The 18,266-nt window shown below is 37.9% G+C and overlaps 1 protein-coding gene and 1 long non-coding RNA gene across 5 annotated transcripts in view; both read right to left on the reverse strand.

The window, feature by feature from the left end:
- The window catches only part of mpped1 (metallophosphoesterase domain containing 1), a 40,974-nt gene extending 27,682 nt beyond the window's left edge, over positions 1-13,292 (reverse strand). For 2 of the 3 annotated variants that reach the window (XM_079622782.1, XM_079622783.1), the window contains exons 1-4: positions 13,032-13,235; positions 11,541-11,914; positions 10,564-10,745; positions 902-1,127 (exon numbers count right to left, since the gene is read on the reverse strand). In XM_079622782.1, coding sequence (XP_079478908.1) covers positions 902-1,127; positions 10,564-10,745; positions 11,541-11,707 — 575 coding nt within the window. In that variant the 5' untranslated portion in view covers positions 11,708-11,914; positions 13,032-13,235. Of the gene's footprint in view, positions 1-901; positions 1,128-10,563; positions 10,746-11,540; positions 11,915-13,031 lie in introns of all 3 variants that reach the window. The other variant, XM_079622781.1, reaches the window with a different exon arrangement.
- Positions 13,293-13,816: 524 nt separating this feature from the next.
- On the reverse strand, positions 13,817-18,208 carry LOC307004772. 2 transcript variants are annotated; one of them, XR_013799133.1, is made up of 8 exons: positions 18,095-18,208; positions 16,106-16,369; positions 15,950-16,009; positions 15,678-15,755; positions 15,496-15,573; positions 15,328-15,411; positions 14,860-15,019; positions 13,817-14,773 (listed from the first exon to the last, which is right to left on the reverse strand). It is a non-coding gene; the product is annotated as an uncharacterized lncRNA (long non-coding RNA). The 2 variants fall into 2 exon arrangements; XR_013799134.1 differs by lacking the exons at positions 16,106-16,369; positions 18,095-18,208 and having other exon boundaries at positions 15,950-16,081.
- Between the last annotated feature and the right edge of the window lie 58 nt (positions 18,209-18,266).

Here is an 18,266-nt window from a genome sequence, read left to right on the forward strand (position 1 = left end):
CACACACACACACACACACACACACACACACACACACACACACACACACACACACACACACACACACACACACACACACACACACACACACACACACACACACCAAACCAAACCTGTATCACTAAAATAAACCAAACCTGTATCACTAAAATAAACCATATATAAATAAATAAAATAGCTATAATAATGAGGATAATAATAACAACAACAATAATAATTATTATTATAACCTTATCTCTTCAAGAAAATGCTTTGTTAATGATATAATTACTATAATTTGTTTTTATATGATAAACATCACACATTTATATATTATACATATTATTAATTATTTATTATCATTTATTTATTATAACAAACTACAATAATACATTATTATTTATAAATGTATTAATATTATCAGACTTCATACTGACTATTAAAATGTGTCTTATTTATTCATTTATGAAAGAAAACAATAATTTAGCCCCTATATGAATCTGTTTTTCATTTTAGCGACACCTCCATGTGGTGTCATTGTGTTTTACTATTCTTGTAAGGACATTTTTGCTCCTGCAAGTTTAGAAAATACACCCACACACACTATTGTACAGGCCAAATTCATAAAAAAACAAACAATTACCTGGCATGCATTTACAATACATTTGCGTTTATACTTAGAATTCAGTGCTTGCAAGTAACAAACACACATAGTTATTCACACACACTGGCACAGAGGTAAATCACAGGACATGAAAGGGTGGCAAAAGAAGTGTTAACAAGAGAGATAGACAGAAAGGGAAGAAGGAGCAAAAAAAATGAGGAAGACTTGAGGGGGAAGGGACAACACAACACAACAGCATATGGTGACAGAAAGACTTGAGAAAGCATGCGCGCGCGAGAGAGAGAGAGAGACACTCACCACGGTGTGCCGTAGATGCGGAAGCCCCTGACGGTAACATCAGAGTCCTGCAGGTAGATGCAGTTGGTGAGCAGGGACTGCACGTTCTCGTAGTTCTCCGGCTTGAGTTTGGAGGCTGAAGGAAAGTAGTAGAAATCCTGCTTTATCAGGTCTGCCATAAACTCCTGATCGAACGTCAGCTCGTGGTTCCCGGCTATGACGATTTTGATCTCGTAGGGCAGAGTGCCTGAGGAAAGAGAAAACAGCTGTCATGATACAGTGCCTTCGTTAGGGTTATGATGTTTCTTTCATTATATATCATCCTTCATGCAATGTTGCCATGATAAGCAACACCCACGCTTTTTTTTTACTAACAAATCTCCATAACTTTCCGAGTCATTTGTGGTTACTAGATAAGGACTTTTTTGACTCATTTTTAAGACACTGCAGTAAAAGAAATGTATCTGATCTGAGATAAGAACAACTAGAAAATCAATTTTCACTACAGCAATTACCATGGCTTTTTTAGATTTTACTTTAGATTGTTTTATGTTCCAGCACTTTTATTATCATTTTTAAATTCTCAAATAAATCCTTGTTTTGTAAAAAAATATTTACCTGTCATTTTTTCCATCACTGTGGGAACCCTTTAGCGACAATAAACTATCTGGAGCAAAGTGTCTTGATCAAGGATCAAGTGATAACCTTTCACTTACAAGCCTTGAACCAATCTTAAACAAATCAGCAGGTCCAGACAAAATTAGCATTTTCTTCATGAAATTGAGGGAAAATTTGATTTAAAACACAGTCACGTGTGTTAAACAGAGACTGCACTTTTATTGGTACCTAAAACCATAGTTGAATTAGCCAAAAAAAATTAATAAATGAGCACATAAGGGGAAGGGGGATGTGTAGCACTAGTCGGATTAATACAGAGGAAACCTGCGCTTCTTTCTGCGGGCACAGATGCCACATGGGCCTGCCAATAAGGTGGGCTACATCATTCTCCTTGAGGTATTAAGTTGGTTTATATTGGCACTTTGGTGTTTCTCGGCTAGCACAATGCATTGCTGTAAATCAGAACATGATGCTGGACTCTTAAAGAACTTGTTTTCACCTCCTCTCTGGAACAATGCAAATTAATATAGCACTTCATAATTCTGACATCAATAAAAGCACAAATATTATTACTCCTCGTTCCATCTCCATTTTTTCACGGTTCTATAAAATTCACCACACCGGGGAGCGAACCTGTCCACGCCTGACAAACACAAAGACAGTCTGTCCCCACAAATCTCCTCTCTCCAAATCGCTCTCCCCGCAGCCCTGCGGATCCGAGGCGAAATTACGACAAACATCTGGAAATGTTCCCTTTATTTGAAAAGTGTCATAAAAGAGATGAGATGCGTCAGAAAGTGTAAGGTTTGAGGTGTGACGGAGAGTTCAGTCAGCCTGTGTTTTGACAATTACGCAGCCAAGCGCGTCCCTGAAAAGCGGCAATTAAATTGTGGGCGGGAAGGATGTGGGGGGGTTCTGGTTTTGAGGACCTGCAAAAAACAAAATTGACAGAGCACACACACACACACACACACACACACACACACACACGCAGTCCCTCGCACATGCTTATGCTCAAAACGTGTGACTTAACAGCAATTTTCCTGACACTTAACACACGCACAATACTCCACGGCACCTCTCAAAATCTGCATCCATAAGCACAATTTTACCATCGCTGGGAGATGATCGTAAAAGTAAGACATGGACAAAAATTAAGAGCGAGTTTTATGTGTCCGTGGCAGATGCTTTACAAGAATCAGCACAGGAGTCTTGCAGATTTAAAGCCTCCTTCCAGAGGCAAAGCTCTGATAGCTTTCATGTTTGCTTAACAGTTTTGTAATACATGTAATAAAGAACTATCTTCAAGCTCAGACGTTTGCTTTACTGGGATCTGATTTCCGAGCAGATTTTAGAGAGTTCATATCTTCTAATGCATGTCAAATCCTTCATAACTCAACATACTGTACATTTTTCAGACATATGTCAATATTACAAGGCATACTTCATTCTGATTGGTCTCAGCATTGTACTTTACTTCAGTGGTTCTCAACTGATTTTGCTTCAAAAACCTTATATTCAAATTGGTTTAGCATGCAAAAGCAAGCAATGATCTTTAATAAATAAAAACATTTTTATGGCTGGCCATGTTTGAATCAATTTAACTACCTTATACCTATAGTAGAGACAGAACTTATGCTCAATTAGGGTGTGTTCACACTTGGCATGTTTGGTTCGATTTAAACAAACCTTGGTGCGATTGCTCTGTTAGTGTGGTTCATTTGAATAAGTGTGAACGCTGCCTTGTGAACCCTGATGCACACCAAACAAGCAGACCCCTGAAAGCAGCAGATCTTGATGTGTGTGACGGTGTTTTGTCTCCTTTTATTTTAGAAGTTTTTCAAGAGCTTTCAGCTGGTCAACATACCATGTAGGCTACGCACATACAACGTGCGCATTTAGCTCAGCACACAGCATTGTTTTGGATGTTTAGCATTGTTTTACGGTAAGTTCCGTCGTGAAACATACGTAATAAAAGCTGATCAATCAGGTTGTGAACATGTCTCTATGCCTTTAGGTTTGGTATCTTTAGGTTCAGTGTTAGAATGCCAAAGTGAATGCTAAGCGGACCAGGACTAACTGGGTGTGTTCACACTTGTAGTTCAGTTGGCTTGGATCGTTTGGTCCAGATCAAAAAACAAACAAACAAAAAACGTTAGTGCTGGTCCACTTAAGAGTTCAGATTGGCATTTTTATCACCGAACCTAAAGGCATAGGGATATGTTCACAACCTGATTGATCGGCTTTTACGACGTATTGCCCATTTTGAGACGGAACTTACCGAACATCCAAAACAATACTGTGTATGTGTGTAGCCTACATAATGGTGTGTTGACCAGCTGAAGAGCTTATTAAATGTGTAAAAAAGAAATTCCCCCCAGTCACACACACAAAAGAAGATGTAGTTCTGATGCCTGTACCGAACTGTAATGGGCAACATTGCGACTATGACAAGAAAAAACAGGTATGCTTGAGCATTCTGTCCTTTTTAGTTGCATTGAATTATTTTCATTTTAGAATTGTTTTTCAACGCCATCTGTATATTGGGATCATGACCCACAGTCCTTCTATTCGTCTATGTTCTCACAACATACAGCCATTTGTTTACGTGTGTCCTTGCATAAAAAAAAAAAAAAGATAAATTCCATATCGTGTTTATGTTGTGCACGTACATGTGTAGGCACTGCAAAAGTGTGAAAATCTCCCGGTGCATATGTTCATCTACGTGTACTCATTGCCTTTCTTTTCTCTCCTTCTCGCGCTCCCTTTCTCTCTCATATAGATTCCACAAACGGCCAGACTCCTTCAAAGGCAGAATTACAGAGAGAATCACCATTTTACAATGGAGTCATTCTCTTAGAAACACAAAGCAAAAAAAAAAAAAAAAGTCTTTGGAAGCAATCAATCACACAAATACAAAACGCCAGCAAGAGGGAGGATGGAAAAGACGAGCCCAAAGCTTTTGTGATGAGGAGGAGCGGGAAATGGAAAAGAAAAAAGCATGCCGATTTCAGCCCAAAATGCCTAATCCGGACACACGGACGAGTGTGCGCTGCTTGTTGTTATTAGTTTCTATCTTCTTGGGCTCTTTGTCTTTGATTTCAAAAGCACTTCCAAGGCAGCAATAGCTTAAATTTCACTGTGAATCTGACAGACAGCTTCTGTTCTTTTCACTTCAAAAAGAGCGCAATTAAAGTGGATGAATGCAGGCCCGTGCGTGCTCACACAGAGGCAAACGTGCAGCGAGAATAGCATGTTCAACAACTAAGGACACACACACACACACACACACACACACACACACACACAATAAGCAGTTGCCATACAAAACATCTCACTCTTAACATGTCTTGTGAGCTGCAGCATTGATGTGTGTGTGTGTGTGTGTGTGTGTGTGTGTGTGTGTGTGCTGTGGACCATTAAAATAAGGGCTTTAGAGGTGCATAAGCCCAGAGGAAGTGTCCGGATTTGAGTGCTATTGTCATTTCTGTTCTGGTGGGTGGTCTTTGGACTTTGATGGAGCAAATCCTCCAACCTCCAAAATTCAGAGCTCATTCAAGAGGATTATGGAGCTGTCTCACACTGTGTGTGTGTGATGCTGCAGACGTTCTGCGAGACGTTTGCCACCTACGTGATACGTGCACTTTCTTGTAAGTTGGCTGACTGAGAAAGTATCTGCCAACGGCATAACTGTGCATTTTACACAAATGAAATTTAATCAGGGTGTATTGTGAAATATAAATGGACAACCACAGATCTTTAGAATACAGATTTTGACAATTTTAGGCAAAAGACAAAAACATTTCAGTTTTCCATCTCATTCTTCAGGTAAAACTGTCAGGCTGTCATGTTGCGTTTTGCAGTGTATTCATTGGATAAATAATTCATGTCACTGCAATACATTAAAAAGAATATGAAAGCGCCTGCCTCTCTTTACAAAGTTTCTGTCATATACATCTTTTAATGGGTTTTAACAGATTTTTTCTGACTTTCTTACACAATGATGCTGATTAATCGTTTGTTTAGTTCGTTTTTCATAACAAAAAAAAATTATGTAAGAACAAACTGTAGATGGGATCAAAATCAAAGTCTGACTGTGGTGATGCTGATTTTACATGAAAACAGCGTTCTGACTACAGGTGGCCAAATTGTAAAAAAAAAAAAAATAATCACTTTATATTTAAAGGGTGGAAATTGCCTATTTGAACCAATAAAATCTTTTTTCTTTAAACCGAATTTAGTTTTTCCCCATTTAAAGCTTTTTTGGCCTGCAAATTTTTCATGGCCAAAGCCTACAGTAAATTACATTATCAGATGTTAAAGTTAAGGAAGGACAGACCAAGTTTTTTTTCCCAGCTTAATTTCAATAGACAGTCTTATTGGACTGCGTTCTGTTAGAGTTCATGTTTTCATAGTGCATCGAATGCTTTTATTTCAAAAGATCAAGGAAGATTTGATTTCTCATGATATGACCCCTTTAAAGCATATTCGTGACATTTGATTTATTTAGTTCAAGCTTCTCACTTGTTTGAACCCTCCGGTTCACCCTCTTCCTTCTTTTTAGATCTTTTTTAGTCCATAATCCCGGCTCAAGAGAAAACAGTGACGCTTTGAAGAAGTGAAGAATCTTTCTGCCAACATGCACAAACACACAAACGGTGTAGGTGTTCTTTGTGTTTCTTCATGTGCCCATGTGAAATGTAAACACACAATATTACAACAAGCACACAGACAGACACACACAGAGCATCACCCATGCATAAGTAACCGGTTTTTCTATTTACTATTGTACGTAGTAATTTTTTTCTGTGGAGAAATCCATTAAAACTTTTTTTTTGCATTAAATGTTGATCTGCTCCTAATCATACTTCAAAATACCTGAAGCATTATAGTGCTTGTATCCACATTTGAATCTTGGCAGGTCATGGACACTGTAATGTCATGGAAAAGAGAAATACCTTCTTCAAAATGAGAACATTTTTTAATCATACAGGTAAATAATTGCAAAGAAAGTCTTTTAAGTCACCATGAAATCAAAATGATAAATTCGAAATATTGCAGGATTTTTTTTTTTTTTATCATGTGCCCCTGTACTCTTACATCAAAATAACTCCCCCCCTCCATCAGCAACATCTCTTTTCTTCTCTGATGACAGTTTTACAGAGTGAGGGCGGAACAACCTGTCACTCACATGAGATCGACCAATAGAAAAACCATAATGGTCCAACGATCCAATCAATTGCCACCGATGGACAAAAATCATGTCGCAGCAAGCATTTTTTCTTGTTCAAGAAGCCGCCTAACTCAGATATATGTTACAATATGAAAGAAAAGATTAATCACAACTTCTGTTTCATGCTGACTTCAAGAAAGCAATGAGATGAAAAAGATATTAATATTAGTTACAGTGCTAAACAAATGATATGCCATACACATAGATCCATAGACACACTGTATTCAGCCACACAAAGATTTAATCTATGCCTGAGATTGTGTTATACACTTTTAAGTGAAAAACCGTAAGCAGTGTCAAGCTTCCTTGTTAATAATCCACGGCTAAACCTTCAGCTGACTAAACCCATGGCAGGGTGAAGAAAAAAAAAACTGAAAAAAAGAGCCGTAGAGCTTGAAGGAAGAAAAAGAGAGAGCACATTAAAGTTTCATGACGGTTTTCTCTCCAGATACAGACCAGAGAGAGAGAGAGAGAGAGAGAGAGAGAGAGAGAGAGAGAGAGAGAGAGAATGGAGGGAAAATTCCAAAGTTGAGAGGAGAGAGATGGGGAAAAAAAGGATTGAGAAAGGTATAAACTTTTCTCCCAAGATTCCTCCACCCCACACACTCGAACACACATCTCACACAGCCCACGCAGCTGTCACATCACCATTGGGCTAATCTATTATTCATTATGTGGACAGGACAGAACAAGACGGGGAACTACCAAACCTTCCTGACCTGAGAGAAAGAAAGTATAATATCTACTTCAGACACGCTTCTCTGCACATAATGACTTACAGTGAGAAACAATGCGAAAACAGATTCATACTTCAAATTCAGCCTCACCTATGCGCAAGTTGTCTTAATAAACTCTCAGAAAACACCTGTGAATCCTTAGAGTGCTCGAAACTTCTTAAATTGACATAATTTAGTAAAGCTATTGATTTGTTCTTCAGCAAAACACCCTGCCACTGCAGCAGATTTCACTCATGACTATGACCCCCAGAAAGACATGATCCTCAAGCATGTTCTCCGGCCGGTGTAAGCCTGAGGGATACAAGCATGGTTCCTCACGCTAGTACAGTTGTTCAGCAGGAAAATACAAAAGATTCAAGACCGATAAACACATAGAGACCAGTAAAGATACAGGTTTGCTTAAAATCACACTGCGCTCCTACACTTCTGCTACCCATTCATACAATAGCACTGTTCATTCATGAACATCTGTACTTCTGAACTAGTTCAAATGACCGGTTTGGGCAGATGAGACAATGCTAAAATCATTTAGTTTTTAAAATTAATGACAGATTACAATTTTTGTCATCTAGTCAAATGACAAAAAAGCTCACATATAGATTTAAAGGTACTGAATGGCCATTAACATTTCAGAATGGGTCACAACTGTGGTCAAAAGGTCAAACGATTTATAACGGAAATATAATTATGATATGAAGGATGTGAACTGTTTGTTTTTCTTAATACTTTTAATCCACAAGGATGTCGCCTATTAAATGTGACAGTAGACATGTTATATAATGTAAATGTCTATTTCAAATAAATGCTGTTCTTTTGAATTCATCAAAGAATCCTGAAAAAAAATTTATAACAGTTTCCATAAAGCATAACTGTCTTCAACATTGATAATGTTTCTTGAGCAGTAAATTAGCATATTATATATGATTTCTGAAGGATCATGTGACATTAAAAACTGCAGTAATGGCAGCTGAAAATTCAGCTTTGCATCACAGAAATAAATGATCATTTTTAAATAAATTAAAATACAAATGTTATTTTAAATTGTAATTTAAACTGTTTTTCCTGTATTGACTTATCAAAAAAATCAATAGATTTTTACCAACCTCAAACTTTTGAATGGTAGTGTGTGTATATATATATATATATGAATATTCACTGAGAAAAGCCTGTAAATGAAGATAAAGAAACCACACTATGAAGGCAGGTAAAAATCATTAAATAGACATTACAAAAAGTGGCTTTAAAAGACTTTAGTTTATTTCCCTATCAGTGAACGCAAGTCTATCACTCACCTACAGTCCACGGCAATCCATTTCGCAATGTTTTTGTCTATATAAACACACACAAGAGTCAAGACAGATATCTTCAATCGTTAAGTCACATCGCTGTTCTTTCCCCATTCCAGCAGTGCTAAAACACACAATATAGAAACAACTAGGACACATAACAGCATAACTATGTAAACCTCTGTTGTAGGTTTATATATACGTGATAACTAGGTTTTGGAATCCATGTTATCTACTGAATAAATAAACCATCTTTCATGTACTTCCACACCTCCTTCGAGTTACGCTAATGCTGTATTGTCATTTACCACACCTACTTTAGTCTAAGGTGACGCTCCATTATTGAAGAACCCAAACTGGCTAAAATATTAAGGCTGACACATTCAAGCATTCTCAAAGAGCCCAGACAAAAAGAGAGGGAACAGATTTTGCAAATATCAGTGTCGAAGCGAGAAAGAAAAATATAAAACTGACAAGGAGGCCTTGAGACTGGGTTAGAGTTAAGAGCATCGCCATATGAGGAAGTCCATGTGATAGTGTGTGTTGGCACACACTTTAAAGTATTGTGAGGTAAAAAGTAAATCATATCTCTGAGGATTGTTGCTGGATAAAGGAAGCATGTGCGCTGCGAGTTCTCTCAGATACACAGGAGCAAAGACTCAGAGATGAGAAAAAGAATCACGTTATAAATATTTATACGGAGACAAACGCGAGAACAAACACGCAAACTTCCTTTTTGGCACAGGGACGGCGTGCCGGAGAGAAAGAGAGAGGCAGGACAGCAGAGAATCAATAGCGGGGAAGAGGATGAGACACACGAGCGACAGTCTTAATCTGACTGGTGTCTTCTGCACCCCGCTGACTAACCTCCATCCCTCCATCTATCCAGATCTGCTGCTTTCTATTCCCTCCCCTCAAACAACCAGACATCTTTATTATTCTGTTTATCACTGAGCCTCTCTCGTAGTTTTTGGACATGCACATGTGTACAATAAGTTATAAATAGAAAAAACAAACAAACATCATGACATCTAGATATTCTGCTAGTGATAAAAGGACTTGAATTTACATTCAAATTCACTACAATATTCTGAAATTATTTGATCAAAGCTTGTTACTTTTTCAGGATTTTTCATATGGTTTATGTTGAAAGATCTCTGTGCTCTATTTCCAATAGTGATATTAATAATAAAATTATAATAATTGATCAAGTTTTACATCAAATTAAAAATGTAAATAAATAAAACATAAATAAAAAAGCTTGAATGGTGATACATTTAATATTTTAATGCTCAATGCGTCCTTTTTCTCAATTTTATGTCTGCCTTATTACACGGTGTGAACTGGGCAGGTCAAGTTGATGTCATGAGTTTATGAAACAGGCTTTATAAACATTACTGTTGACATGTAAAAGCATATAGGACATCAGAAATCTGTGAAAGTTTAGAATAAACCGTTTCCAATAAGTCTATTTGGACTGGTACTGTATGTTTCCATAGTACATGAACTCCTTTTTCAAAAGATCTAGGCTTCTGTAGAACTTGAACATGCATCATTATTCATTATTTAGCATTTTGTATAATCTGATTATGTTTTTTTTGCTAAGAGTAAGACTGCAGTTCTCTTAGCTCTGCTTAACATATTTTATCATTTAAATCCACAAAATCAGTGCCGAAAATGGCTTAAAGATATGCAGAATTAGTCAAATGATGCAGTGATCCATAAAAGTATTGCAAAAAAATATATCCAATTTTGAGTCAAACAGCTGGCAAAAGTTTAAGGGAGAGAACAAATAAAAAAACCTCTCACCGAGCCAGTCGTTAAACTTCTTGACTTCGCTGGGCAGGCCGAGCTCTGTGAAGTCTCCAGTGTGCAGTAAGACGTCACCGTACGGCATCTGAATAGTGTCAGTGCGCGAATGTGTGTCGGAGATGCAGACAAACCGCGTGTAGCCCGGGGGCTTGGGGGAGTCATGGGGTAACGGATCTACCCTGTGGATAGACAGAGGGAGAGAGAGAGAGAGAGAGAGAGAGAGAGAGAGAGAGCGAGAGAGAGAAAGAGAGGAGTGGGAATACATAAGGTTATATATCGTTCTCTTGCGGATTAAACCGTTGCGTTGGCAGAAACGGGTCTCTGAGGGACACGGCAGAGTTTTGAATAAGAATGGCCCACTTTAGAGCATCTTCTACTGGGTCGACCACACAGACTCCACCGACAACACACACACACACACACAGGTACACTCTCACAGATATTCATAAACATTTGCAAATAATAGCGGTGACCTGTTTTCCTTTGTAAAATGGCATAAAAAAAAGAGAAACAATGAAATATGGCCCATCTGAAAAAAAAAAAAAAAACTCATGGATAAACATCACATATTTTCAAAAGCAACTAGTTAGTTGTTTCTCTGAACAATTAGACAAACTAGTCTCTTTAAAGGAATCCCTGAATAATTCATGTTCTCGATATTCACATGAACCCAACTTGAAGCATTTCATAGGAAACATTTGGTATCTTAAAAACACAACGCTCATGGCATAAGCTTCTTAAAAAACAGCATGAATTTTGACTTAACACCAATTTTGACTTAAACATGCTCATCATGGCTGTAGAAGTGGTGTTTTAACATGCAACCTGTCAGTTAAAGCAAATCATGCTGTCAGCGTGCAAATTAAAGTGTTGCTGCTAAAATCCCAAAATCTTATTTTAAAAATGAATCGGTTGTCGGACAACTAGTCAAGCATAGTGACCCATACCAAAATGTGCACATGCGAGTTTCTTACATGTGGACGTGAGGCGGCTGGAAGCGACCCTGGTTGATGTTGTAGAAGGTGAAGGCTTGAGTTGGGTTGGAGCTGTATTCGTCCACCTCCACCACTCCTCTTCCTCCTCTCTGAGACTGTTGCTGCTGTCGTCGGGCTGCCATGATTTCCGAAAGTGTGAAAGCCATGGCAACACACACACACACTATCTCTTCCTCTCTTACACACACGTCCTTGTCCGGTGGTGTTTGCTTAATTGGATTCCACTTTAGCTGGGATCAGATTGTCTTGTGCAAGTCTTTGGGATGTCCAGGACCGTATTCAGTGGCTGGCCCACCGTACGCCTCTGCTGCTGGGATAGAGAGCCTGCATGCTTCCCCTCAATCACAATACACCTGAGGGAAAAAAGGTACGAGATACAAGATAAAGGGAGATGTGAGTGGTGACAGAGGCATATTATCAAAACCCACAATCAGACGCCCGGTTGGCGGCGGTATGTCCCACTCTCCTGTGTGTTAGCGCCGAGATCTTACACAAAGCCATGGTAACCATTCTGTCACGATTTCTATGTCTAACAATAGAGTTCCCTGCACTTTCAAGACGGGAGGAGAAAAAAAAGATGCGATGCAACAGAGACAATTGTTTGGGAGGAAAGAGGACACAAAAGCCTGCTGAAAGAAAGGGGAGCTAAAATGTTATTTTTGAACTGACATAACAAGTAGGGAAAAAGCTGAAAGCTTTCTACTCCATTCCTTGAGAAATGCGTAAGTGCTCAAACCATGCACAAACAGAAAAAAAATTGTGTGTGAAAAGAATAATGATAACAATTCATAAAAGATGGATGATGACTAAGCACACTAAGTAAAACTATGTGGGACAAAAGCTTTAATAGTCCAGTAGATGGTCAGATTAAAACAAAAACATAATATATTACTCTTGTAAAAAAATGTTTTAATATGATGGTACCATATAATAAAGTGATGGAATCACGATGGCACTTAGATCTATATCATGGTACTGAATGATTTCCATATTGATTAACTGTAGTATTTCAAAGAATATCATGATATTTACCATGCTACATGTCAAAAACCATGTTAGAAAAATGGTATTATGTCCAAAAATGAATATCCACATACTTGTTGGCACTTTTACTGTTAGTGTAACAATGGTTCACAAAAAGAGCCCAAACGAACTACCAGTTTGATTGGATAGATTGCATGATAATTTGCTTTTCAATTGAGTTTAATTTTGCAAGGTGTCCTTTGCCAGATAAACATGATTTGGAAGGTGTAGGTAACAAGGAATAAAACCAACACATAATATAATATCAATGCCAAAAATCAATCACTCATGTTTAACAAGTATTCAAGAATTGACTGTATCTATGGTAACTGTCTCTTCTTTCCAAACAGACGAGCATCATTTATAACAGCGCACTCTCTTATACATATCAATTCATGCATATTCAAAATATATGCGGTGCTGATTTACATACCAGAAAATACTTACCTTTTCAAACTCAAGTCTAACGCCAATGTGTTTTCGGAGATGTGCAGGTGAAGACTAATACATAACCGGCAGGAGCGTGAAAACGCAACGGCTCCTGTTTGCAGAGGCTCGCGCTGGTTTGTTTGAACTGGAGTCGCGTGGTGTCCCGGTATGTGTGTGTGTGTGTGTGTGTGTGTGTGTGTGTGTGTGTGTGTGTGTGTGTGTGTGTGTGTGTGTGTGTGTGTGTGTGTGTGTGTGTGTGTGTGTGTCGCGCTCGGAGACACTCCCCCAACGCTGCTCTGGATCTTTCTCCCCTCCTCTTGGCGAATCCTACTATGGCTTAGAGCTTCGTCATGTAACTTCATTAATAATCATAATCCAACCTTTTACTATTGCTATAGCAGACCCGTTTGTTGTTGATAAATTGTATTCACAGAACCATTCGAGAGGAAAGCATTATCAAGTCAATATTCCTTTCAAACATAATAACGCTAATCCATCCCAGATAGCAATGAGTCGGCGGGCCACCGGCGGTTCTCCAGCGGTAGTAGAAGCGACAGTATGGCGTAATCGCAAACACGTTTGCCGGCGCACCGCCAGCGGCAGCCGCTTTTTTAAAAGCGGCATCCGCCTTCCTACCGCCTTCGTATCGCTGACGGCCAGCAGGTCAACCGCCGTTTCGCCGCAGTTATAACAAAGGCAGCTTTTTCGCGGCCCGCCGGAGGCAAACGCTATTATATATATATATATATATAAAATATTTATAGCATGCAGTTTATCAAGAATAATGATTGATCAAACCAGATAAATTTCCATTTGACGTTTTAATTCCACATTTTAAAGTACAGTAATAGTCATTGAAACAAAATGTCAGCTCAATGAAATATAACAAAAAAGATACATATATACATAATGTACACACTAAAGAACATGCAAGTTTCCAATTATATATTGTTTAAAAACAGCCTTATAAGCAAATTATATCACTTAAAATATTTTTTTAATATTATCAAGAGGTCAGTTATGGGATGAAAAGAATTACCAGTAAACATTATAGCAAGTAATGAAGATATATGGTACCAAATAATGCGCAAGATACCAAATAAATTCAGGTATAACATCACATTTTCAAGCAATTCTTAACAATAGGATAAGTGGCAATAATTGAGTAAGGCTCTGGGGTAGAATAGACAATTATAATGGCATTGCTGATCTGGGGCACAAGATTTACACTGTGAATGTCTGGAGTAGTTCGATATGCGTGGCGTAGTGAGTTAACAATTGCAGGACAGTAAGTAATTATAATTGTTTCAAGTCTGACTACAGGTTCTGTGGTTTTTCCCAACCACCAATATAGGCAACACAAATTAGCATATCTTCAGTGATTCCTTGTGCGCCTGTATAAGAGTGCTTTTAATTCACAATTTAACACATATTACACAAACAATAAAATCACAAAAAAACATTAAGAAAAATACTACCAAGTATATCGACCAGACAAAAAAAAAAGTTTTTTTTATAAAAAAGTGGATTGGTCGAGTGTAGTCTGTTACAGACTGCAGGGTAGTGAGTGTTCCAGTTGTCAGTGATGCTGGGGTGTCAGTAGTCAGCCTAGGTTTAAGGGGTCGGCTGTGGGTCCCTCTCAGCTGTGCGGCGCCTTTTTCCACCTTCACGGTCAGATGCTCCTTTCAGGTAACGCATAACATTAACCTGGACCGCCTCATCAGTGGCATCCTGGGTTGCCGGGTTCTTCCGTATGGCCCCTGTAGAAAATACAGATCTGTCATTCCATTTGAATACACATCACATACACATCTATCTAAAAATATCTAAAGAATATCTAACTTACTTTGAACAATGGTCTTCAGGAACAGGTCTCTAAAACATGCTTTTTCCCCAACACCAGTCCAAGTTGTATCAACGGAAAGGCGATTAGAGAAGACACTCTGAAGCATTCTCCACACTGTTGACTTTAGGTCCTTCCCACATTTGATAGCCAAAAAACGTAGCTGAAAATCCAAAAAAAGTGCCCCAAATTACATTTCTCATACATAAATATAAAATGTGACAGGCTTTGAATTCAGACTGTAGAATAGGCAGTGTACAATCTTAATTTGACTTTAGATTAACCTACAGCATTATAAACAATAGCAGCACACTTACAAATCGTTCCTGATTCCCAGAATAAAAGAACATAGTAGTCAGTCCTGGTCCCTCAACTACAAAACTATGACATTTATATCTTGGTCTACTACATGTATAGGTGGCCCCAGTGGGAATTAATCTAACAAACACAGGTGTTGTTTGCAAGTCGTACCTGATTGCCCAGTGCGAGCAAACGTCTTCAACATTGTCCCAACTTGCTTCACCTGCTCTTGAAGCGAGTTGCTGTCATCTGAAGCTAGAAAAAGATAGGCAAATGGTAATTTGGAACCTACACTACACACAAATATGTAAACTTTAAGAAAGAGTGCCATGTTCTCACCTGCTCGTGCATTGCTTTCTCTCCGGGCTTGGTTCTCCTCCCTCAGGGCTTGGTTCTCAGTCTTGAATCTCTGGACATCTACATAACAAAAGAAAAGGGATTCTGCAGGGTTTAGTCAGTCAAATTTACGACTAACATAATTATATAATCACTATATTAAGAGATATAGGTCTAGAATATACCTTCATAGCTGAAAACTTGATTCTGTACACGTTATTTCAGGGGAGTCCAAGGGCCAATCACTGAGTGATGACTTTCTCCTATTGATAAATTGACATAATAATATGTTAGAAGTTATTGCATATATTTACTGTATTGTACAACACACCTAGACACCTTTCATCCAGGGCAGTCAAGTGCCCTAATGAAAAACAGATTATGCATAAAAGGATTCCTCATCTTAAATAGAAGCAATAGTTTAAGACAAAACAATGTCACAAATAACATCACTTACTTGTACTCAAACTGTTGGCTCTGAGAAGTGGAGACTGGACTACTGGTGAGAAACCTTGTTCTGAGAAATAGGAAACAAAAATGTGAAAATCAAACAAAGGGTATAGTTTAGTGGCATGATCACAAATTAAGCATCACAGCAATACATTGTACATACCAGCTCTGAAGTCTACAGATGGTTGAACGTTTTCCTGGTTTTCTAGAATGAATGAAGCTTCTGGAGCATCGGGCAGCACGGAAAACTCGTTACCATTACTCGTTATGATTTTTTCAAAGCTCAGAACAGCTGGTGCATCTGGAAGACTAGACTCCTCTTCATCAGACATTGTGACTAACCATGCATTTACCTTTAAAGCCAAAAAGATTGTCCAACAGTAGGTCTCTTGGGTGAAGATAACCGGTTATGCTCTGGTCAAGGTATCTGCAAGAAAATGTGAACAAAACCACATTGTTAATGTTAGGAATATACGTGGGAAAAAAAATGATCAGCCAAATGTGGAACAGTGAGTGTTAAACAGTGTGTAGTGATTTAAGTGAACACAGAATTGTCCTCAAACATAAAATGTACAGAAGTTCACAGAATTACAAATCACAATAGCGTTAAAAAAAACATTGTTACATTCAGATAAAGATGTTTTATGACTCAATAAACATGATTGTAACGATGTATGTGTGTTCTTCAAACTATGTTCAGGTATCATTATAATGAGATTATATTCATAATGTAAAGGCAATCGATATAATTTATCCTTGAGCATAATACTAGAAAATAATATATTTTCTCTCTAATTGTTTTATCCAAAGCCAAACCAGATCACAAAAGTTTATATAAAACACTCGACTTGCGTTATAAAGTAATTTTGCAAACACATGGTTTTAATCTCATACATTTGTGTATAGTGGCTAGCTAGCATGCTAACGTTACCTAGCCTCAGGTGCACCTGTCACATATATTAGCTGTTATTTTTATGATTTTATTGTAAATAGGAATGTTTACTGAAATGTTTTGTTTTTAGTTTTCAGTGCTAGATACAGTTTCAACTGTGAAGTTGAAGAACTGTGAAAGAAATGAGGGATTATAACAGTGAATAGCCAGTCGTTGGTGATTATAGATAGCAATAAACCAGATTTGAGATGTGTAAATGTGTGCATTAAGAGACTGAATGGGTCAAACTGCCCCATTTAGTCTCAGTCTCTCAATGCAGACATTTGCACTTCTCCATTCTGGTTTATGGCTCATAGATATGCTATTCTTTTGTGTGCATTAGAGTGACTAACGACAGGCTATTCACATTGTTATAATCCATAATTTCTAAAGTTTTTCACGGTTGAAACTGTCTATGACTGAAAACTAAAAACAACATTTCAGTAAAAATTCCTATTTAGAATAAAATCGTAAAAATAACAGCTAATTTATGTGCAACTGAGGTCTAGGTTTTTTTATTCCATAATTCCTGTAAAAAAATAATACATAACTGTAACTATAAGTTTCTGTTTCTCAGAATAAAATAATGGTCAAATACTGAAACCTGCGTATTATATCTTTCTAATGATGTATATTTTTTCAAGATAGTTCAAATTTAATCTTATTATTTAAAGCTCACGCTCTGGCAAGGGTTAACAAAATAAGTATTATTTTAGGCCGAGGCTTTTTATACGGCCTACCGCTGAACGCGGCCTTTATCCAGGAGCAGTTCCAGATGGGGAAATCTCTGAAACCCTCCGGAGGGTCTGGTGGACCAGAGTACAACGACAGCTGTTTCTGTTCTAACGTTACAGAGCAAATACGTGCGTTGACTCTCTCGATTATAGCTAACGTTAATGCTAAAGCTCAATAAACATCTAAAAAAAATGGCCGCCAACGGCTTTCGAAACTTTCGCCAAATTACAACCAGCCAGCATATTTTATGAGTAAATTATTTGATTTTTATATTATATGTTTGTATTTAAAGTTAAGTACACATTTATTATCTGCAATTTTGGCGCCCATATTAGCCGCCGCCACTGTAACGTAACGTACCTAGCAACTTTGCGTAAACATGGCTAACGTTGACTTGTTCGGCAAGAACTGAGATGACTAACGTACAGATTTTAAATATATAAACTAAAAACAGTTGCGTTAAACACAAAGGAAACATGTACTTACCTAAATGATGGTAGTCGACGTCGATGACTTTGTTTTGCGATCGAGTAGAACTGTACTACTCGAGTAGAGTGATGAATTGACGCGAATGTGTTTGTTATAGCGCCACCGTCTTATAAGCCCCGCCCAAAATAATTCTGAACACACACACACACACACACAAAAAAAAAAAAAC

Source organism: Phoxinus phoxinus (assembly GCF_949152265.1).
Source record: "Phoxinus phoxinus genome assembly, chromosome: 9".
Taxonomy (NCBI): Eukaryota; Metazoa; Chordata; class Actinopteri; order Cypriniformes; family Leuciscidae; genus Phoxinus; species Phoxinus phoxinus.